Source organism: Gopherus flavomarginatus, chromosome 5 (genome assembly GCF_025201925.1).
Source record: "Gopherus flavomarginatus isolate rGopFla2 chromosome 5, rGopFla2.mat.asm, whole genome shotgun sequence".
Lineage (NCBI taxonomy): Eukaryota > Metazoa > Chordata > Testudines > Testudinidae > Gopherus > Gopherus flavomarginatus.
The window spans coordinates 45,374,397-45,390,530 of NC_066621.1; the positions used below are offsets into that span (position 1 = coordinate 45,374,397).

The 16,134-nt window shown below is 37.5% G+C and overlaps 1 protein-coding gene across 2 annotated transcripts in view; it reads left to right on the forward strand.

Annotated features, from left to right (window-relative positions):
- CHKA (choline kinase alpha) overlaps nucleotides 1–15,909 on the forward strand; it is a 28,192-nt gene extending 12,283 nt beyond the window's left edge. For both annotated transcript variants that reach the window (XM_050952910.1, XM_050952911.1), the window contains exons 3-12: nucleotides 5,206–5,259; nucleotides 8,297–8,410; nucleotides 9,015–9,148; nucleotides 9,522–9,626; nucleotides 10,056–10,114; nucleotides 10,478–10,565; nucleotides 12,301–12,409; nucleotides 13,004–13,110; nucleotides 13,651–13,732; nucleotides 14,526–15,909. In XM_050952910.1, coding sequence (XP_050808867.1) covers nucleotides 5,206–5,259; nucleotides 8,297–8,410; nucleotides 9,015–9,148; nucleotides 9,522–9,626; nucleotides 10,056–10,114; nucleotides 10,478–10,565; nucleotides 12,301–12,409; nucleotides 13,004–13,110; nucleotides 13,651–13,732; nucleotides 14,526–14,585 — 912 coding nt within the window. In that variant the 3' untranslated portion in view covers nucleotides 14,586–15,909. The remainder of the gene's footprint in view (nucleotides 1–5,205; nucleotides 5,260–8,296; nucleotides 8,411–9,014; nucleotides 9,149–9,521; nucleotides 9,627–10,055; nucleotides 10,115–10,477; nucleotides 10,566–12,300; nucleotides 12,410–13,003; nucleotides 13,111–13,650; nucleotides 13,733–14,525) is intronic.
- The last annotated feature ends 225 nt before the right edge of the window (nucleotides 15,910–16,134 follow it).

Genomic DNA, 16,134 nt, shown 5'->3' on the forward strand with positions numbered 1-16,134 from the left:
AGTTTATATGTTTAAGAAATTTTCTGTGTGCATGAATGTGGGGTGGAGGGTGGAGCTGAACTGGCTTGGCCATTATGAATGGTCTCACTGGCATGGATGTTTATACACATCAAGGACTTCTCTTGAGTATATCCTTGAGCAGATCTTTATTTTTTTTAAAGAGGATAAGTATTTGTGCTTGTGAAAATACTAACCACATTAAAATTGAAATGTTTGAGGCACAATGCAGATATGTCACATACATTCAAAGTAAACTAATGTATTTTGCTACTTTTTTTTTTCCTCTTTCCTGCCCACAGAGCTAAATTGTTACGGGAGCATTTAACTTTAAAGCTTCTCAGTGCAACCAAGTGACTACTGAATTGTTCTCTATCTTGGTGTATAAACTACTGAACTGAAAGATTTACCAAAGTGCACTTAACGTTTTGGAGTTTGAGACTAAGTTTTATATGCAGAACATTCTAGTATTGTGTGCTGTTTTCCTGTTTAAATTCAGAATAAAAGCTCCCACATTATTACAACAGTTGATACTATAACTTCAACTTAATTTTTTATTTTTGTAAGTTTACCGACCAAAAGATGACTTGGGGATTGATTCAAATTCCCATTTTTCTGTCAAAAGAAGCATGAACTCAGCATTACTGGGGCTTTATATTTAACAGACAAAACAAATTTCTACATATAAATGAAGAAGAGAGACCTGGGAACTCTAATGTTCTATCTGGTCTCTAACCTTTCATTCAAGCAAACAACTGAACAAGTTAAAATGGTTGCCACATTTCTGTCAAATTGTTCCATACCTGCCTTGCTGCCTTTTTTATTTTTGTAACTAAATAAAATGCAGACTGCTGTGTAATTGTAATTATCAATGTTTTCTGTGATTGTTGCTGTTTTTAATGTCTGTTTGTAGCATGGAATAACTACAAATCCCTGGCACTGGCAGATAGCTTGAATGAAGCCAAGCACCTCTTACAGGGGATATATTTGTGTTGGGTGGAGTTAAGGGTGTTCTGAGGGTAATGTACCACTTTAGTTGTATATGCATGTGTTCTCTGCTGCAGGCTTGCCCATGCGATCGTGCCTAGAGCACTCTGGTTTCCAGGTGACAGACACGATTCACGGTATAGTATGAGATCTCTGAAGTTGGAGCATTCTCTACAGCTTTCATTTTTTTTAGTTCCCGGTTTTGATATGTTTAGAAAATAGTAAAACTTAAGTAGCACAGCTGCTGTTTATGCTGTCTAAATATGTAAAGAGTAACTACAAATATATTGCACAAATATTCCCCATTCCTTTCCTCTGCTCCTTCATTAGAGAATGGTAATGTCGTCTGAAGTCAAGAGGATTAGAGATGTCTTGATATAAGGCAGAGTTCCTACTGCAGGCTGTAAAAAAATACAAACCCATCAATTCCCAGTTGCTAAGATTTAGATGAAGTTACTCTGGTCTCATTTCATTCAAATTTACCTAGGTACAAGCACAACACAAGCTATAATTCTTTTCAGGTGGAACTCAATGTCTGAATCAATATGTTTATTCCATTCTGCTTAATAGGGAACTCTGGGCATCTCTCATCAGGTAGCTTGCATGCCAATTTTCACCATCAGACTTTAGAGTCCAAGGAGGACTTCAGGTTTCTACTGGTACTATACACAATATGTTTCTTGGTCATGAGTTGTAGACCAGATTTCAGGGTCTGAAAATGTTTCCGTTCTGTGACTCAGTATGCCTTTAACTCTTTTGGCCACTTGAAACCAGGAGTCACCAGCAAGGGCGTAAATCCAAAGTTGCATGCTCCAGTGCTAGAAATGAGCTTGCAAACAAGGAGCTGGGGACCATTGCTAAAGCATAGCAAGTTTCACCATCCTTAGGCTTGTGCTGACAATAGGCTGACCAGACAGCAAGTGTGAAAAATCAGGATGGGGTAGGGGGTTAATGGAGCCTATATTTAAAAAAAAAAAGCCCCAAATATTGGGACTGTCCTTATAAAATCAGGACATCTGGTCACTCTCGCTGACAAACTCACTTCCTCTAAAGACTCAGGGTTGAGTTAGTTCATCTTCCAATAGAAGCCAGCTTGCCCAGTAAATCCTGGGATATCAGGATGGAAAATGCAGAACTTAAATTCTCCTTGTCAAACTGGCATATGTGATCAGTATAGATATAAATCAGTCACGTTCTTAACACTTAAATTTAGACAGTGAAACAGTCTTTGCCATCTAACAAAGAAGCCTTCAACCATCTTTGCCATCTAACAAAGAAACCTTCAACACAGGTCAATAGATTCTGTATAAGGTTGGAGTGGGAAAATTTAAAGATTAGTTACTCAAGATCAGGGGTCTGTTTTTGGGGGGAGGAAGGGAATCACCTTTGGCTACTAGCTCTGAAGACTTGCAGCAACTTTTCTACCCCCACTTCTCCTCCCCCCTGCATCTTAGTATTAAATAGTTGTCCTCACTGGCACCTAGTAACCTGGAATTTATTAGGTTTACTTTTAATCTGCTTCATAAGCAAACTCCTTTCCTTTCTGCAATAACAAGAACGCTAGTATACAGTCCTACTTTAAGGAATGGCCCACCACCACATTAAAATGGATTTCAGAACATATATGTGCTTTACAGTTAAAATATTTCCCTACAGAAATCTTGGAAGCTAATCCTGGTTCTCTACTTCAAATAGTTCATCACTTCTAAAAATCTCCATTGCTCTTAAAGCAAACATTAGATCAATAGCATTGGCTCTTCTAAAAACTAGAGTTGCACTTGAGCTTCTGAGAGCTTGTGAAGTGAGCTCTGTTGTGGGAAAACTGCATCCTTGATGTCTGTTTGGTCAAGAATAGGAGAATTGCATGCACTGTCTATTCTCTGACTGGTGGTGCAAGAAAATAGTGTGCCTCAAACATTCTTACAGGTGACTTCCTGATTTCAACTAATGAGATTTTTTTCTTAACCTCTAATATCTCACAAAAAGCTCAGTCCAAAAGTGTTCACTAGTTAAAGATCTTCCTTGAGAGACAATAACAGGAGCTTTATCTAATTTGCACCTGTGTACTACTCAACTCTAACCCTCTGTTCATAACTGCAAACCATTAATTTTATAACTTTTCCACATTCCATCTTCTGCCTTGATTGGACAACATTCTGTGCTGAGGTAACCAAAAAGAAGGAATGCTGCAGAAGTCTCATTTTTCTGATAAATCTGCAGTACATCATTACTTTCTCCTAAAGATATAGTACAGTAGATGCCATTAAGATTCTCAGGCACCAATCTGAAGAATACTCATACAAGAATACTGACCAGTCTCTTGATACTGGTATGAACCAAATAAATTGAAGTGATACCTACTCAGGTCTTGGAAAAAGCCATCTAATCCTCTTAACTTCTGATAAACTGAACCATTCTAGGAGCATCACGAAGAAGGAAAGACTCCTGGATGGTGAGTAACCCTTTAGCGGCTGTTCCAAGAATATTCAGTAAGATGCAATAGTGGTATTGACATAAGGGACACTTTTCAGAGGAGTCCTTTTGTACAAGGCCTAACATTATTGCTTAATTACACATTAGGCTCAGTGGGTGTTTTAAGACTAATTAACTTCATTGGAAGGAATATATACTAATTTAGTAGCCTTCATATTGTTGTCTGCTAGGAGCTTAGTACCTTAGTGGAATAGGAAGTACTTTCTGACAGATTCTTGATTATATCAACTACATCCTCGCTGTAACTTTTGAACTAAATACTGTAGCTGTATAGTTTGTGTAAATCCTTAGTTTGCTGTGTGGTACTTAGGACAGATGGTGATGCTTAACTTGTATTTGGCAGTCCACACTTACACCCTTGGTACGGATATGTTGTTAGAGCTCTGGAACAGAAAGGTATACTCATGGTTCCATGAATGAAATGTTTCTATTCCGATCATGAGATGGAGGCTTCCTTTATGGGCCTTCACACTTAGTGTGGTTTAAATACCCAAACAGCAATGTTGCAGCAGAATTGCAACATCAACAGCAGCCACACACAAAATGCTGAATAGAACTAAGCAAATATTTGCTTACTTGTTGCCTTGCCTTCAAACCCTTAAGAGACTATGGTTTTTATTCCTATTTGCATTTTAAATGTGCAACTTTATTAAAAGCATGTGCCACTGAGGGTTCAGCTGCTGAGGGCATGACTTGTTAATGTTTTGAAATTGCTTTATGATGGCTATTAACAAACATAGCATAATGCATTACGCATGGGACTGGTTGTTTGCTTGTATTCAATTTCATTGAGGCATCTTATGCATGTCCTCCACATATATGCACAAAATTTAAGTCCTAGTTTTACAAGAACTACAGTACTTGTAACATAGCATACACATATAGTAGAGCTTAGTGATTAAACTTTGTCAAGTTTAGTATTATTGAAAGCTAAAAGGTGATCTGGATCTAGCAAAACAGCTACTCTGCAAGCTTTCTATTGTCACTCTGCCAGTACTTCTCTCTTCAGACTTGTATTTAATCTGGCTATGATGTATCTAAGGATAGGTTTATATTTTAAAAGCTGCAGCGGCACAACTATACCAGTGCTGCTGTATCGTTTTAGTGAAGATGCTACTATGCTGACAGGAGAGCTTCTTCCTATAGTTAATCCAGCTCTGCAAGAGGCAGTAGTTATGCTGATGTGAGAAGCACTCCCGTTGACCTAGCCCTGTCTATAGCAGGGGTTAGGTTAGTATAACTGCATCACTTGGGTGTGGATTTTTCAAAGTACTGAGCAATGTAGTTATACCAGTGTAAGTTTGTATTGTAGATCTAGCCTAAATGCCTTCACTGTTAACTTTTACTTACGGGAGGGATGTTTTTTCCAAAGTGAAATGTACATTTCAATAAGAACATTTTTAACATTTAAAAAGATCTTCTAAACTTTCAGTAACAAATCAAAATTCTGTCTGAAATATTGGAAAATACTTGACTTCCAGTATATTATGGGAGTGGTTTGATCTCAATGGCACATCCTTTTGAAAGCTTTGGAATGAACTACTGTATGCAGTTAGATAAGAGCGGTGTGGTCAGATGTTGGAGACTAGTGTTGTAGATATCACTGATTAAGTCAGTGGAGATTTAAATAGTTAACTGTGTAGCTGGTTTTATTTACTCCCTTTATTCTGGTGGCTGCTAATTATGTTGGCTTTCATCTTCTCACTATTTAATTTTTCTCATTCATAGAGGTCCTGTAATAAAGGAGGATCAGGACAGGCTCAGAAGGAAAATGACTTACAGGTAATACCTCTGGTTAGTTTTGCATTCCATAGAAGTGAAAATAGGAGCACATTTCTGTCTCCTGTGTGCTCATCATTCCAGACAATCTAATAGCCTGTCTCAACATGGGTATGTATGACCACTCTTGGAATTGTCTCCCTTTCTCTGAGCCACTGATCTACAAAAAATGCAGGTAATTCAGCTATTTGCTGCCTTTCCCAATCTTCTTTCCTTCATCCTTCCAGTGCATTTGGTTAAAATCTAGAACTTGGACTCAATTTTCCGTCTGCATGCCAAAGAGATTTGTGACTTGAATAACACTTAAGTCCTACACGTTATCAAAATATTTCTTGCATTTAGGCTAATCCTCTAAAATGTTTAAAATGACTTACTCTTTTACATAAAAGATACCATTTGTGCAGGATTTTCATTCCTAATTCTTAAATCCTTGGTACCAGACTGATAGAACTCCCCAGGCAGTCCTTTTGTCCTGAGTAAGGAGCAGTAGAACATGCACAGTGGCTTGCAGAGCACATGGTTCAACATCCATCTGCTACCCTCAGTCACTTTCTTCTTGACCATGGTTGGAGAGGAAAGGAAACTTGTAAACTCTGCTCTAATGCAAAAATACCACCACCTTTTCTCATACCCCCTTGCCTTCTAACCATTCCATTTGAAACTTCTAAATTCTTAAGTATTTTGCCTCCAGCACTTGGCATGTCTTCTGGTGGTTGGTTATCTTTTTGCATTTAGGCACCTGCTTTGGTGGTTCCACATAAAAGACCAAGGCAGAAGATAAGTGTCAATAGCTCTCTGATGCAATTCATGCAGGACTGTATAGAGGACTCCAGAATTTCTACTCTCTGCATTTGTGTGCTCTGACAAAATGTCTATTCTGGGTATTTGATATGATTGTGGATTTAGTCTTCTGGCATAAAGGCCACAGAATTGGCTCCAGGACATTCCTCTTGGGCACCTGGCACTGGCTACTGTCAGAAGACAGGATACTGGGCTAGATGGACGTTTGGCCTGACCCAGTAGGGCCACTTTTATGTCTGCAGGCTACAAATTAACAGGTCATTTTATGCTGGCTAAAATACAATACAGAATCTTTTTTTTCCAAAGGCACTTGGGTAGATCATTAACCTAGTAATATGGCAGTTTCTAAAGGGCCACTTAATCAGATTTGAGATAAGCTTGCCTCTAGGTTTAAACTGCAGCATTAGACCTGGAAAAATTTCAGTATAGATAAATAGTAAGGCATGGTAAATATCAATCTGTATGGTAATGTGACCAGATTTTCAAGTATGCCTTTTTACTCACTAATTCCAAACAATCCAAGTGGATTAAGCCTATGAAAGGTAGAGAAGCAAAAAAGATTCATCAGCCACCCTGTTTTTGAAGGTCCATAGAAGAACCACACTGACCTAGCTTAACAGTTATCCTATCTCTAATGCAATCTTCCAGAACTTGTCCTAGAATTTGTTCTAAAGCAGGCTAGTCCCTGTTCTTAATGTGATTTTTAGTCTAGCAATAAAACAATGTGCATATTGTGATGTAATAAATGCAATTTTCACTAATGATGATCAGATTTATTTTGCTTACATTCAAATCCGTGTGAATGCTTTGGATTAGAGTCTTGGGGCTTTTTAGATTCTTGCCACATCACTGGTCTCACAACACACTTTTTAGTAAAGGGGCAGATACCTTTCATAGGAATACATAAGTTGTTCCTAGTTTTCTTTCTAGTACTATTAGAACAATTTAGTAAATTTGATAAGTATGTAGTTTGTGGACAGCCTTATTTCTGTCTTCCACAATTTGGCTGTCGTTGCAGCTTAATGCTGGTTAGGGCAAATGGGGAAGCCATCATTTAAGAGTGCTTTGTAGAGTACATGATATTCCACCCCCTTATGACTGACTTGCTCATTCCAAGTTTTCAAGAAAGCTTGGGACTTCTGATGCATGAGAAGCAAGTGGATCATGCTTTTGCATAGACCATTGTGCTGCCCCACCAACAAAGCAGATATTGTGAGTTCATTGGATAAGCATTCAAGCAACATCTGTTGTGTTTCTTAGCAGTGTCTCTACAGTTGAAAATTTCCAGAACTGCAACATGGTCTTCCATGCATACCTTCGTTAGACATTATGCTATCGCCACGGCATTAAGGCCTAATGCAAAGTTTGGAAAGCAGTTTTGCAGTCTCTATTTAAATAAATTCCAAGCCCCGCCTCCTATGATTACTGCATGTGAGTCACCTGAGTGGAATACACATCTGCAACCATTCAAAGAAGACTGTTACCTGTATTGTAACCGTTCTTTGAGATATTGCAGATATGTATTCCATGACCTGTCTTCCTTGACTTCTGTATTTGAGTCTCCAGCCTGGGACTCTCATGCAAAGAAGTTGAGGGAGGCTGGGGTGGTGCTGCTCTTATATAGCCATGGGAGGGGCTTTGACAAGGGCATGATCACTGCTCCCTAGGAGTACTGCTAGACAAAGTTCTCTGGCTTTGCATCAGTGCATTGGGTGTGCTCATACCTGAGTGGAATACACATCTGCATCCACATCTCAAAGAAACATTACAATTACACATGAGTGAGTCTCTCAATATAATTATATTGTTTCTTTAAATATTAATCATGTTTGCATCTTGCAATGATTGACAATTGATAAGCTTTTAGTAGAAACCTCTTGCTACCCTTCATGGATAAATACCCATGAAAGTGGTATTCAGGATGTAGTGAGTTCAAGTCTGACAGGAGTTTCTTGTGAAGAACAGTGAACACTTTGCCAGTAGGCACCAATGGGCCTCATAATTTCACTCACTAAAGTTTCCTCCTGAAGCTGTAATGCTGCATGGCTTTCATACTAAAACTTCTTGTATTGAGCAACCTTTTTTCTTTAGTAATTTTTAAAAAAAAGAAAAACCTACATCAGCTAGTCTCAGTAGAATTTATTTAAAAACTAATCCTACACAAACTTTAGGAGCCTTGCTCTTAAACATAATAAACTTTAACTCTTGTGTAAACTTCTGTTACCTTAATTTTATGCAGGGTGCAGAAGCCATGGTACTGGAGAGTGTTATGTTTGCCATTCTTGCAGAGAGAAATCTTGGCCCGAAGCTGTATGGAATCTTTCCACAAGGCCGATTAGAGGAATTCATTCCAGTGAGTCACATTCATGATTAGTCAACAAGCTAGTAGCTGTAAGATGTTGTAATTGAACATGACCAGAGTGTCTTTGGACTGTATACAGAAGCAGGGATGTGGGAATGAAATATGTGGCACTTATAATTGTTAGCCTTAATTTGTTGCTATAACTAGACTTCCTGACTCTAATTATAATCTCTCTGGAGGGGAAGGAAGATGTCTCTCTAAATTTCTTTTCCCGCTGTAGTTTTACATTGGATCATAATAAATAAGGAGTGAAACAAGCTTGAGAGCAGCCATTCTGTTAACAATCAAAAAAATGGCACAAATTTATTTTTGTTCTCTTCAATGACATACTTAATGTATCCCCTGGACTCTTGTCCAAGAGTATAAGATTTCAGGTGGGACTTGACCCTCTGACCTTATAGGACAGAAGATCAGAGGTTACCAAATGAATGAATAATTAATAGATAATCCACCTAACTTAAATTTCTTCCCAATCATAATTGTGCTGAATCGTCATGAAACAATTTGAAGTTTGATTCTGTTACTTCAAAGCTATTGAGTGATATTAATGTTTCTCCGTCCTTAACTCTTTCAAGTGTGTTTTATTTTGTTACAGAGCAGAAAGTTAGACACTGAAGAATTAGGCTTACCTGATATATCTGCAGAAATAGCTGAGAAAATGGCCAGGTTTCATGGTATGAAAATGCCATTTAATAAAGAACCTAAATGGCTTTTTGGGACAATGGAAAAGTAAGTCTTCTCACTTCTATTGTAAATTTTATAAAACGGGTGGGGGAGATAGCACCCAATGACAATCTTAATGGGTAGAAATCTTGCTATTCTAGAGGGTCTCTTCTGTAAACTGGCAGGTGTGTTGTAAGGATGAAGGCTTGATGTCTCTAAACAGCTTTATCTGGGGGAGTCAAGAAGGCTTAACTTCTTTCCAGAAGTTGCAGTTTGATGTGTCTTGATTTTGCAAGTGTGTGTAAATAATATTTTCAGATTAAACTAAAGAAAAAGCTAAAAGATCTCAACTGTAATATAATTGGCATTCTAGCCTTGGAATATTAATTGTACTCAAACTTGGTACACTGTTTTACAATTAACTTTATTTTTTGGGTAGGTATCTACACCAAGTATTGAGGATTAAATTTACCAGAGAATCCCGGATTAGAAAATTGAACAAAATTCTCAGTTACAATCTTCCCCAGGAAATGAAAAGCCTAAGGTAACATTTTAGCTTCTTTGCCACTATTTTACATTAACATATGAATTGCCACTGATACCAGAGTGTTTTGTATATGTAATGATAATGTATTAGTATAGTTCTCTGAATTCAATAAACTTACATTTACAGGTCAAACTGATACAGTTCCCACAGCCTCCACGACTGTCCCTTGTTTGTAATGCTTACAAACGGGTACAATGGTGCATCCAGTAATAATGTGCTGAATTGGTTGTAGTAGAGCCCCACCTCTGAGTGTCCTGATTTCTGTGCACTTAAATTCTCAGCCTGCCCGCAGCATTAAAATGTAACTTTTGTCAGGAATACTACAAAATTGGGAGTTCATGCAACAAAAACAAGTTTTTTACATTTTAGCTGGGTCTAAACTTTTGTGTCTTAGCTCTTTATTGGCCCTTTGCTCTTGTTTTTCAGATCTATGCTTGAAGCTACTTCATCACCAGTTGTCTTTTGCCACAATGACTGCCAAGAAGGTAGGATGGCACTAGTTTGGCAACTAGGTTAATACTGCAGTGCTAAGAGCAGCCTTTGATTATTTCTTGCTTGATTTCTACTAATGCTATTTTGGGCTATATATCTACTCAATCCTGTGAACTGACAGCTTGGATTATGATGGGTTGAGTTGAGGGAGAGGATTGACAAGCTTGTTACAAATTAAATATAGGTATCCCGATGCCTTCGCATGTTCCTTTCCTGTTTTGTCAAAAGGAATGCCAGGATCCTTGAGCAAAGCTTTTTGAAAACTTTTTATAATAGAAGTACTGTCTGAGGTTTTTATCAAAACAACTCGAGTGATTCTGCTCAGTACATCTTTGTGTTTTCTCAAAACTCTTCAGGTAACATCTTGCTCTTGGAAGGCAGAGAGGATTCTGAAAAACAAAAGCTAATGCTTATTGACTTTGAATACAGCAGCTATAATTACAGGTAAATTGTTCTAAACAACAAGATTTTCATGGTTGGCATGTCTTTAAATTACAGTAAAGGAAATGCTAATAAGACTTTGCTAAATCTAGTCTCTTCCAGTGAGTTGTACTTTTCTGTATTACATTCTGTGTCCTGCCTTTAATTAACCAAAACTGCAAGTGTCACTTGCAGGAGGATTCTCTGCACCTTGAGGTCTTTAAACCAAGATTTGAGGACTTCAGTAACTCAGACATAGGTTAGGGGTTTGTTCCTGGAGTGGGTGGCTGAAATTCTGTGGCCTGCATTCTGAAGGAGGTCAGACTAGATGACCATAATGGTCCCTTCTGACCTTAAGTCTATGAATCTATGAAAAAAAACTCTGAGCAAAGGCCAAATTGGCAGGCTCACAGGTGCCTTAATCAGTGTATCTGAAAGCTAATTCATCTGCAGAAGTCTGAAAAGCTAGACTGCTGCAGTTCGGTACACATATTTGGCCTGTGATAGCATGCCTCCTAGACATGACTGGGTTGTGTTTTCCATAAATGGGGCAGAAAAGTGAATATAAAATCTCTTTAGAAAATGCAAGAGATTTCTCTATTAATCAGAAAGATGTGATCATTAGTGTAACATCTAAGTAATGTGTCTGAAATCTTTACTGCATACCTTAAAAATTCTGCTAGAGATGGCTTGTGTTCACAAGCCATCTTTTATCTTAATTACTTCCACTGTCCTCGCTATTTTTACCAAAACCTTTTCCTAGCACTGTAGTTTGCTGCTTTCTTCTGAAATCAGTTGTTGCAGCAACCTTGTTCTAGCACAGCAAGATGATCCCTTGTGACTCTCTGTTCTGAGGCAACTTCAAATAACTTTCTCACCTGTGACCACCTGCTGTATTTAAGAAAAGTGCATGAGTTACTGGTGGTCTGAATGTATCCAAGTGCAGCACAAGCTTCCATTTCCTGTACATGAAAATCTGTGAAATTAACTAATTCAGCAATTTTCTCTAAACATAAGGGCTCTTGCTACTTCATGCATCTGTAACTCCCCACATTGCTTTCCTTTCAATCCTTTTGGTTAACCCCTTTCCTTCCGACATATGTGCAAGGATTATCTATCGGGATGTTACAGGACTACTCAAAAATGCCCTCTTCATTCAGCATCTTCTGATTTAGTCTTAGTAATGCCATATATCAGTTTTTGCCAAGTTGAAAAGTATTCTCTAAGTGTACTACTCCATTAAACCTTATCACAACAAACTTAATTGAACTCAATGCCAGTGGAGTATTAGCCACTTATATAGAAGTGGGTTTTTACAGTATTAATAAATGACTTGTGATCTAAATTACCTCCTGCATTCCATAAAAATGTTATCAAATAGTTCTCAGTTCTTCAATATATTGGACGGTTGGTTTTTGAGTTCAGGTCACAGATTCTAGTATTGCTGATGTACTCCACACAAACAGCAGTAGCAAGTTCTTTTGCATGGACAATAAGGACACTAGTTTTACTGCTAGCTTTTTTAAAAAAGCTAAAGTTGTTGTGTCTTGTGCTATTTGCTTTTTGTGTTTTCATCAATAAACTTGTTTTTACTGACAATTCTGATCTCCTATTTGTAGAACTTAAAGTACTTCATGCAAATGTTCTCATCATACTTCATAATAAAACTTTTCAGGACTGTTGATTTTAAACAAGAACAAATACGTAAATATTCTGGAAACTTGAACTCTGCCCTAACTATTGAACTGTTAATTTTCAGAGGATTTGACATTGCAAATCACTTCTGTGAATGGATGTATGACTACACTTATGCAAAATACCCATTCTTCAAAGCCAGTTTTTTGAAGTATCCCACAAGGATGCAACAGGTAGGTGCATGAAAATAGAGTTGCATGCAGATGTCAGTGTCCACAAGCTTCAAATCTGATCTGTCCTTCCTAATTACTGGTTTAATTGTTACTATACATCCTGTCCACCAAAATTCCTCTCACTGTGTCACTGGATGTAGTAGTCATTCTTTCATAAACTTAGTGTGATGTTAGGGTACAAGGCTTTTAAAAAATAAAAAGCCCTGATAAACTTCCATTGCTGCCAATAGCTTTTCAGGTAAAACACTTACTGTGGTCCCATATGTTCATGCAAAGCTTGTCTTGATGTTCCACTAGTTTCAATAACTGTGGGTTAAGACCAAAAGCAAAAGGGTTAGATAGTTTTTACAGATGCCATTTTGATATTCTAATGGGATATTGTCTTTATATACTGAATTCCTAATCTGTTACTCAGTGGCATTCTTCTTCTTTTGGTGTTTAGGTTTTGAAATGATCCAGAATAGTCAATACTCAAATTTGCAATCTTGAAAAAAACTAAACTTCTTAGGGTCTTCATAAAGATTTAGCATGATGTTAACCGTTCTTGAGACTAAGACTTGTCTGATGTGTTCTCATGATCACTATTGTCTTTAGCTTCATTTTATCTCCAGTTATCTGACTGCATTCCAAAATGGATTTGAAAATCTAAGTAATGAAGACAAGTCCAAAACAGAAGAAGATATGTTGATGGAAGTCAATAGGTAACTATTTATATTTGCTGTAGTGATAGTGCAGTGTTGGCATTCTGTGTACAGTCCACCTGCATAACACTTGCATTTTGATGTCTTTATAGGATTCACATTCTTGTATCACTGAGAAATGTCTAGTTAGAATTTGTCTTAAATAGCTTTTCTAGGGTAAATGAGAACAAACCCCCTAATGGTTGTAAATGAATCCTTGTTCCATGTCAAAACTGTTATGGCACAATGCAAATAGTAGGCTGTAGAAGTTACTAAGGGCATTGTACAAATAACTAAGCTGTGCTATGAAAAACTGCCTTAAGATAAAGGTACGTTTTCCAAGCTTCTTGGAGATTAGTGAGTGGTATACTGATGTCATATAATGACTGCTTGGAGCAAGAAGGAACTCTGTTCTGGGATGCTCAAATGTAATATGACTCGTCTAAAAGATAGCAAGTTATAATAATTGGCACTGATTTTGACTCTAGGTAGGCTAGATAATGCAGTTAATGTGGGACACTAGAAAGTCTTTCAGCAAGCATTTTGCTTTGTAATTTGCAGGTTTGCCCTGGCATCACACTTCCTCTGGGGCCTGTGGTCCATTATACAAGCGAAGATTTCATCCATTGAGTTTGGATACATGGTATGCTTTCTGAAAGAGTAAAATCTTAACCTTTCATTTAATTAAAAGTAAACCTTAATGCACCTTAAGAGTAATTTAGTAATCTTAGTCAGCATTGCTTTCTTAAAAGAAATTTACCTTTTTTTCTCTCACACGTGTGCACACTATAGGTGGTTATATCAATAATTTTTGCTAATACTCTGTCCAGCAGTGAACAGAAGTGGAATTATTTTTCACCTCCCAGTGAGCTGATTCTTTCACACTCCCAGACGTCTTCTCCTGTAGTTGAAAGGGTTGCAGCATCTGCCCTTCACGGTATCTGACTAACACATGAACAGTGGATTTTAGTTTTAATACTAGTTTTGTTTTGGAGGAAAAACAAATCTTTCCATAGCTTTCTTAAACTTCTCTAGTAAGGCTTCCTCTCTGGGACTAAGAATGGTAAAGATATTACTGTCTAGTTACTTTACGGGAGGAAACTGCTGATAAAGGTTTTAGTACACTTGAATAGTGCTATAGCTTTGTTGCTAGACAAATTTAACTGACATGAAACTAATAGCCAAGGGTTAGATAGGATGCAGAAATGCTACTAAACCTGAAATTAGACTTTTAACATGATGCTTTAACTTGTTTAAAAGGTCTCTTCCTTTGCCCCCAAATACTCTTGGAAGGTGAAGCCAGGAGGATAATATCCAAATATTTCTATCTATATTCATATTATATAGTCTCCCAAACTGCAGACAAGAATGCATGTACATCATGGCAGCACACAGCTGACACTGTTTCTCAGGAAATTATTTCTCATTTTATTTAGGACTATGCAATGTCAAGATTTGATGCATACTTTGACCAGAAGAGGAAACTTAAAGAGTGAATGTTGGAAGAATGGACAATCTGTTACTGTACAAAGAAAGCAGCTGGACAGAACTTCCACTGTGCTTAGGCTACTGTATCTATAATGAAGGTTTCAGTGGATTCCAGTTTCTTTGGAATGCAGATATACAATTTGTGAAGACTGTACAAAATCACTTGGTTTATTTGTTTACAGTTTCATAAGAAATCTTTGGAATGAGATTGGAAAGCAAAAGTATAATACAGCAGTGCAATATCTTGAAATCCTTTTAATCTAAAGGGTATCTTATATTATGGGGAAGCTTACAGTTCAGTGTGGAATACCACATGCATCAAGATCAAACAGTGTTACTGTTGGTACTTACTTTTTTTGTTTTTAGGGGTTTTATTGACATACTGGTGAACATTTGTGACGAGAACACTTGTAGTTGGTAGTACATTGTAGACACTACTGGTCAATGGGAAGATCAATTGTGTCGGAGGACAACTGTTATACTGTGAAGCTGGCTGAAAGGCCTTACTGTGAGTTAATTGTATTAGCCTCATTGTGTCCCCTGAACATTGTCTCATGAAAGCTGCTGCTATATACAGCAAAATGGTTAAAGGACACATTAAAGCAAATTGCTGTCAAGTGTTATCTAAATATGTATGAATGTAGTTGTCATGTATGTGTCTTTGTAGAATGAAATACAGATGAATCTTGAACTGGAAATTCTGAAGAGATTTGGGATGACTAACCTATTCATTTCACATCCTTCGCCAAGAACATGCTTTTATTGATCAGCCTAGCTATCTAGCAGTATTGCAATGTGCTGTTTATGACACTCTCCAGGCTGGCAGCACTGGAATTAGTGCCTTGAATTACTCTAGCAACCCCTCGATGACTGGATTGGCATTAACAATGCTACCAGCTGAAGCCAGCCCTTCTCCTTGAACTGAAGGGTGTTACCACAGTACAGGTCTGTAAGGAAGGTGTGTTGGGGTGGAGGGAATGAGGGAAATCACAAGATAATCCCCTTTCCCTCAGTGTGAGGGCAGGGAGACACATTTTTTGACCAACTGAGGTGTATTTTTGGCTTCTAGGTAGCTTTTTTTTTCCTTGTTAAACCTCTGACTTCAATCTTGTTCCAGCAGTCCAGTAAAGTTGTGTGTTGTGGGAAACAGTAACATGATGATGAAATATGTATATATCTGTGAAATCTACAGCATATGTATAAATGTTCTCTGGAGAAATCTTTAGATTTTGGGAACTTTGTTTTACTTTGGCCATTGTTTTATTTGTGTTCGTGCTTTCTGCTAAGACATACTGTATTATATTACAATAAATTTTTTTAAGTATTCCCATATAGGCTTGTGTGGAAGATGGTGTATAAAACATTTGAGGGGAGTGTGCAGTGTTTGAACAAGTCATGCTATATAGCAATGTGCCATTTCTGATTCTTTAGAGGGTCAGTTTGCAAATACTTCTAATTTATAACACCTTTAATCCAGTAGTTGTGGTTATTGAAGCTGACATTACTCCTTAAAAATCATATTCACATCTTAGCAATGAAGAATGAGTGCTGATAGCC